Genomic DNA, 7159 nt, shown 5'->3' with positions numbered 1-7159 from the left:
GCTTGCCTTACCATTGCACAGAAAGTCTCAGGAGGATCTCCACACGTTATGTCTGGGGGATCCAGAGTCACTCTTACGTATTTGATCATGTCTCTGGCTTCTGGCTGGCAGGCCATGTAATCCCATACTTTTCCTTCTTCTGTGTAAATCTGAGTCTTACACACGTCATAATGTCCCCACACGGAAGGATAATGCTGCATCACGGAAGATACGGTAACCCAGAGGGCATGAAGTGACAGGAATCTTGACAAATACATTTCTAAATCCTTTTATGTCACCTTTGTAAGGATGTTCAGTACTGGCGTACGTGCAGTCTATATAGATTATACATATATATACATATACATGTATGTATTTTATAAAATAGGTTCCAACTCAAACGTGAAGCATTAGGATACAGTGTTTGCTTTACTAAGTTGAAGACTTTGGTAGAAGCCACACAGACCCCAGCGACAGCCTTTCACAGAAACGTAGAACTTGTCCTTTGTCTTATAACTTATCTGTCAGGGCTTCTTGTAAAAGATGTCCAATAGCAGATGATAATTTGTGAAGTTGCGGGTCTTCAGCTACACTGTCGATAACCCTGAGTGATCCTCCGTGTTCACAGCTCACAGGGGATGCCCAGACGCACTGATAAATCAGTATCTGAAGCAAAAGGATGAGTGGCTACAGGCTGGTGTCTGTTTCCCATCAATCATTCTTTTCTTCTGGCACCAGCACCCTTTTAGAAACAACAAAAGTTAGAGTTATTGCCCAAGAATCAATGCATTATAAAACATATTACATGTTGACATTTTGGAGGTTTGATGCAATATAAAGCAAATTGGTATAATATGGATAACCTTTACTGTGGGTGCTGTGCTACAATGGACAAACCACCCAAATCATTCAGAGTGAAACGTATTTTGATATGAAGGATTTAACTCTTCTCTAACAAACACAGATTTATAACGCTCCAGGTGAGTTACATGTTTCTGCTTCCAAAAATGTATTTTCATCCTTGCAACACCAGAGAGCAAACTACAGAACTTGAGTACTGTGCACGTCTATCCAAGCAGGTAGGGGAGCAGGGAACCAAACTGGTGAAACGGCAGGAAGGCTCTTTTATTGAGGTGACAAAGAGATGAGCATCAGGTCTGATAGTCTCTTGACAAGAGGACCTCAGTGAGCTCCAAGAGCCTTACATGTTTCTTACCCTCTTTTTTTGGAAGAGTAACAAAGATACTGTAAATGCACTTCTGTTTCCTTGAAACTTCTCATTAGCGTTGGAAGAGCTTTGCTCCTTTTTTTCTTCTTTAACTGATCATGCTGATAAACTACTGATAAAGATAATAGTTTGTCGTTTACTGTAAGGATGCTCTCCCCTTCTAGGATGGATGTTGTATTTTCCTAGGTTTGCGGGTGGGGGTCCCTGTGTACTCGGTATTTATTTCATAGCGGATATATCCTCTTTCCCCCCTTCAAAAAGTAACTAGAAATTTGCTCAGTTTATGTCACATCAATCATTTTATTACATGCAGAAAATCCCAGGATGTTATTACAATGACAACATATGTATTTGGTAAAAATACAAACTGTGGGCGGGGGGGAAACTGCAAAGATGGGGTAAGCTCCCTAAACACGGACAGGCAAAAACCAGACTACAAACTCCATCTCATCTCTTTCAGCCTGCGCCTGTTGGCAGCCTGTGCCAGCTGAGGACAGGAGCTCGTGCACTGCTTTCTGTGGCTGTAGGATTGGACTCTGCAAGAGGAGGATTTCAGACAGCCATCACAGCACCTCTGCACTCTTTTTCTCTGGATGCTGCTAAAATCTAAGCAAACCCTTCAGACAGATGTCAAGGAACAACCGTAAGTCATCACGTTCTGTCACCCACTTTGCTTGTTCTGAGGCTTAAATTGTGTGCCATGAACCCTCCTCTACCCCAAACCACAGCAAGTGTCATATGACTCGCTGAGCTCCTGCGTATGTCGCTTTGGTAATACACCACATTTTCAAAACTTATCTTCAAAGCTATTCACAAACGGCATCCCTATATTTAAATAATGCTTCATCTTAAACTGAGCTAAACTGCAGACACTATGAAATGCCAACAGATGGTTGAATTGTGTTTCCATAGCAAAGTAATTTACAATAATTGCCGTATGGACGTAAATGCAATTTTCCATTATATTCGTTTTATCAAATGTTACCATACAACTCTGGTATATTTTATCAGAATATGCAGAGAATATCTGAAATTTCATGCAATAACAATTCTCAATTAGATCAAATATATTTAAGCCTCAAATATGAATTTGACATAAAAGAAAAAATATCTAAGACTAAATTAAAATTAGATCTTCTTAAGAATCACATTGGGTAGTACCATAGCTTTATAAGCAGCCTTACATTATTTTTTGTTTGATTTCAGTGGCAATATTTACTTACTATCTTAGATTTTAATAATTCAGAGAAGTTTTTCCACGTCCTTCCAAAGACACCCTCATACTTATCTTCTCTAGTCCTTTCTAATGTATTTTGCAGGAGAAAAACAAACAAACAAACAAACAAAAATTAAAAAGTCACATAGCCTAGCACAGTATACAGAAGGGAAAAATATTCTCTACTTAAAATAAAAGCAAAAAAAAAAAAAAAAAGAGAGAGAAAGTCCCTTGACCTGGCTCAAAACCTGCAAATTATTTGAAATTTATTGTCAAAAATCAGAACACAGTCTGTATCAGAGAATGCTTGGTCATAGCTGGAATGAACAGTCGGTGAACATCATGTTTCTATGTAGAAATAAGAAGTACAAGGTTTAATTATCCTTAGTCTACAAGCTTTTATTTTCAGGAAAAATAGATTTGTTTTCTTTAATATTTTCCTTGCTAGCTCTTCAGTTTCCAATAACCTTTTTATAACTGCTGAGATGCAGATCTACAAATAAACAGGACTGGATAGGACTGAAATAATAGGAAGCAAGTCGCTACCTTAACACACTGTACTAAAACACTTCCCATATAACGAATTCTCATTAAAGTAAGCCAGAGTCATAATGATGGTCGTTACACAGAATTATAGACTATAACATCGATCGAATTTAGTGCACTGACAAGGAAAAAGTGCAGAGGAGTGCAAGACATCTGAGTATTAGGCAGATGTAGAACTGTACGACAGACATCCCTGACAAGAAGCAGCCAATTATAGCTTAAAATTCTGGCATATAACCAGTTCTGATTAATAGTTTTCCATTACATTACAGACATATTATTAATGTATTAAAAATGTCAAGCTTTGGCAAGAACTAATACGGCATGGCTCAGTTAGTCTGCAGTATCTTCTTTTAATGAGCTTCCATTGATACAGAGAAAGATATTGACCAAAGCACATTAAGGATCATATGCTAAGCGCTATTGGGGTTTTTCTAACAGAGCCATACACTTTGTCTTGCTTATATTTATTCCTGCAGAGTCACTTGCTATATGCATTCCACATTTCAGTGCTCAAATTCTAAAAATATGTGCATTATTTTGTAAAAAACACTCAGAATAACATTTCTGAAGTTCATAGCTGTGCGCGCCCCGTAGCACTAAGCCTCTTGCTGTGGGTAACAAAGCAGCAGTTTTTACCCCCTCAGTTAACATCTGCACATTTGACCTTACAAGAAGCAATCAACAAATCAGGAATCACCAGTAAGTGGCACCCCCACCTACCCTCTGCACCTCCGGTTCCCTGTCTGCCAGCTGGTCCCAGGCTCTGGGGGCGCAGGGCCCACGGGGCTGACAGAGGGAGGGAGGGAGGGACACAGCTACGGACTGAGGGCAAGGTGGCAGCACGCTGCTGGAGGACAGCTAACACACCAAAAACCTTCAAGGCACCCTGCCTTGTGGGGCAACAGTGCTGTGAATTGCCGAGCATCGGGGGCCTTGGATTTTCACATGCCATATCCTCTGCAAACTGAGAAACAGGAGGCATTCCCTGGACACCTGGGAACTGAACACCACCTCTGCTGTCCCTGCCTTCCCCCAGAGCACCTCTCTGTGCAAAGTAGAGGACATTGAGGCTACAATGAGTATGTTACAGATCGGCTGCATCACACGTTTAAGGAAGGCAAACAGCCAACCCCCAGACTAAAACTGGCTGTAAAGGTGCACATGCACCCTCCTCCCAGGTGGGTGAGGCCGCCAGTCAGACCTCACGCAGCATTTCCATTTTGCAGCCTGAGCAGACACCCCCTTCTCCACAAACCAGCTAAAATGCATCTCGGCAGAATTACTGCTGATGAAGAACTTCAGCTCTTGTCAGGGGTTGTTAGCAAACACACCCCCTCTGCCTCCTTCCATTACAGAGAAAATCCAACCTCCAGCCCCAAATAATTCCCTCGGCACAAAAGGTGTCATCTGGAAGCTCTGCAGTCCCTCTCCTGCATCAGGTCCCTGCTGAAAAGTTGCTGCACAGTGTTACAGGGTGGTTCCTGGCCTTTGATTCTGACGTACAGCAGCTATGTGAAGAATGCAATAAAATAACAAGCAATCGCTTCTCCTGCAGTCCAGGTATTTGATAAAACATACACTGCCACGACACAGGAGTAAGAACAAGAGCCCGACGCAGTTACTGTGATTTATGCCAGTGTGAGAAGAACTGGTTCAAATCCTTAACTGATGCATGGAATGGGGGCTGGCAGCTGGCAGTGTGGGGGCCTGCAGAGCGCTTTTATCCGAAGGAAAAAGTTTGCACCCCTAACAGCTTGTATCCCGGGGGGAAGTTTGTATCCCAGCTTCAGCAGAGGGGTGTACCTAATCACGCCCAGGTAAAAAGATTCTTTATGTCCATGCCAATTATTAATTATAATTAATGAACTAATAGGCATTACAAAACAGAACTAATCCTCATTCCCGCATGTCACAACATTTAATCAAAACCAAACATTTTTACCTTGCTACACCTAGAAAACTTGAGAGCCCAGTACACACACAGCTCCAATCTGAAAAATAGTAACAATCGCATCCCATCTTATGCAGAATTAGTTACCTATGCAAACAAAAATGGAACCTATATTTAACAATTTAATGCACACTTCCCATCACACTCAGATCCAAGTATATTCCAACCAATTGCTGTAGTGCCTGTGGACTCAAACGCTGCTCCAAACAAAGTTTATCTTCTATTTTTATCAGGCTTATTCAACTACCTAGCAGAAAAAGATTTCTTTGTCTCAGGAGAAATTTAAAATGTCAATAACTATTGGCTGAGGAAAATAAGATATAGAGTTCTGCTACCAAAAAGCTGGGATTCGGCACTGCACTTAAATTATTTTGGGTTTTCCCACATCATTCTTTGCTGAGTGACACCTCACACCACCGCTGCCATTACTTGCAGGGTATCATCGGCAGTCAGCATATGGAGCCAAGGCACTTGAGCTATTTAAATTTTAAAGCCTTCATGTGTAGCTGCGTTAAGGTTTTCCTCTAGAATCTTTATAATTGTGGTTTATTGCCTTAAATATCTCTGTACCTAGACTCAATCTGTTGTGCAAGTTTTTCCTCCCTGAATTTAAGTCAGCATTTGGGGTGGCTGGGGCTTTTTTGGTGATTTTTCACCCAGTCAGGTAATATTACGTGCTCTTCAGAAAGCAGAACCTGGGGGTACAGGGCTATGAAGCCCCCAAGGCAGGGTGGGAGCTGCTGACTTTCTAAAGCCTGATGAAATTCTAAGTTCTTACTGTCAAAATGGAACGAAAGCAGAAGTCTAACAGATCCTGAATTTGTTCTGTGCTATTGCCAGATTTTACATACGTAGCTAGAAAGTTAGTGCTGCTTCTTATCAGCGTCACGGGGCTGAGGGTTGACAGCAGTCCATGGGTCTATTGGAAAAATGCTGCTAATTGCTGGAAGCTCTCTGGTAAACGTCCTTTAAAACTCCAAAAACATGCCTGAAATCAACCTTTATTTTTTGTTGCAAATCCAGAAAAAAAAAAAAAAAAGCATCAAACCCACCAAAATCAAACCCGGGAAAGTTCTGCTGGGGTTTTCCTCCTTTTGATTGGCTGCCTAGGCCCCAGCTGCTCATCCCGAGCCACATTGTCCTTAGGCAAGGCAGTGATTTATTCCCTCTTTAAAAGCATCTCCACCGTTTGTTTCACTCACTGTCTCCGCTAACATCTCTGCAGAAGCGAGGCTGGCTCCTAGCAGATCAAATCCAGAATATCGAAAAGTTGATTGCAGAACAATAAAAGTACATTCGGTAGAGGCCAGAAAAGCACACGGACCAACTTTGAGAGTACAAAAACATCTGCGTGATCAGATTTAGCTCATCTGCGCTGCTCACCGTCATTAGGTGTCCCTTTAGACAATTTTTTGGGGGGTGAGCGCTTAGAAAAATCACTTGCAGTTTCTGACTCGAGGGAACCGTTTCCAGGTTGAGCACCAGCGCCCCGGCCGCTCCATCGGGGTTACTCTCCCCACCCTCCTTCGAAGCCGACTCTGGGTCTTCTTCTCCCCCGAAAGCCAGCCAAGTGCTCGCCGGGGGGCGGCGGCCGGACACCCCCCGGCCCTCCGCGTCCCTCCCCGCTGCCTCGCCCCTTCCGAGCCCGACGCTCCGCGGCCGGCAGGGGGCGCCCGTCCCGCACCCATCCGCTCCGGGGGGACCCCGGGGGGCGGGAGGGGGGTTCCGGGGGGACCCCCCCGGAATGAATGGAGGGGACCCCCGCCGCCCCCCCCCCCCCCAGCCCCGGTGTCCCCCGCCGGGGCCGTACTCACCGCGCGGGTCGCCCTCGCCTCACCGCGGGGCGGCGCCGGGACGCGCCGGGGCGGCATCGGGGAGCCGGGGGGCGCCTCCTTCCCTGCCTCCCTCCGCCGAAGTTGGCCCGGGGCGCCGGGCGGCCGCGAAGTTTGGCGCTGGGCGGCGGGCGGTGCCGGGCGGTGCCAGGCGGCCGCTGTCCTCCGGCGGGCAGCTCATCGCCGAGGCGCTCCCCAGCGGGGCTCCCCGCCCGTCACCGCCGCTCGGGGCGGGGGCGGCCCCCGGTGGGGGGGCCGCGGGTGGGGGGGGGTGTGGGGACCTCGGGGCGAGCCGAGCCGGGAGCGCTGCGGCCGAAGTTGGGGCGGCGGCGGTGGCTCCTCACTTCGGGGCGACCTCCCCGCGACTGGCGGCGAGCGGGGCGGCGGCGCCAGCCTTCCCTCCC

At 45.9% G+C, this 7159-nt stretch overlaps 1 protein-coding gene across 10 annotated transcripts in view; it reads right to left on the bottom strand.

Moving 5' to 3' along the window:
• The window catches only part of NTNG1 (netrin G1), a 161457-nt gene extending 154341 nt beyond the window's left edge, over positions 1-7116 (bottom strand). For 3 of the 10 annotated variants that reach the window (XM_035332914.1, XM_035332915.1, XM_035332916.1), the window contains exons 1-2: positions 6738-7114; positions 12-721 (exon numbers count right to left, since the gene is read on the bottom strand). In XM_035332914.1, the coding sequence (XP_035188805.1) occupies positions 12-257 (246 nt within the window). In that variant the 5' untranslated portion in view covers positions 258-721; positions 6738-7114. Of the gene's footprint in view, positions 1-11; positions 722-3692; positions 3712-5975; positions 6483-6737 lie in introns of those variants that run through there. The other 7 variants (XM_035332919.1, XM_035332909.1, XM_035332917.1 and 4 more) reach the window with 7 other exon arrangements.
• Positions 7117-7159: the final 43 nt, after the last annotated feature.

The sequence above is a fragment of the Oxyura jamaicensis genome, chromosome 8, assembly GCF_011077185.1.
Source record: "Oxyura jamaicensis isolate SHBP4307 breed ruddy duck chromosome 8, BPBGC_Ojam_1.0, whole genome shotgun sequence".
In the NCBI taxonomy this organism is placed as follows: domain Eukaryota; kingdom Metazoa; phylum Chordata; class Aves; order Anseriformes; family Anatidae; genus Oxyura; species Oxyura jamaicensis.
Note: the sequence above shows the minus strand (reverse complement) of the source record. Positions and strands in the feature narration are given on the sequence as shown.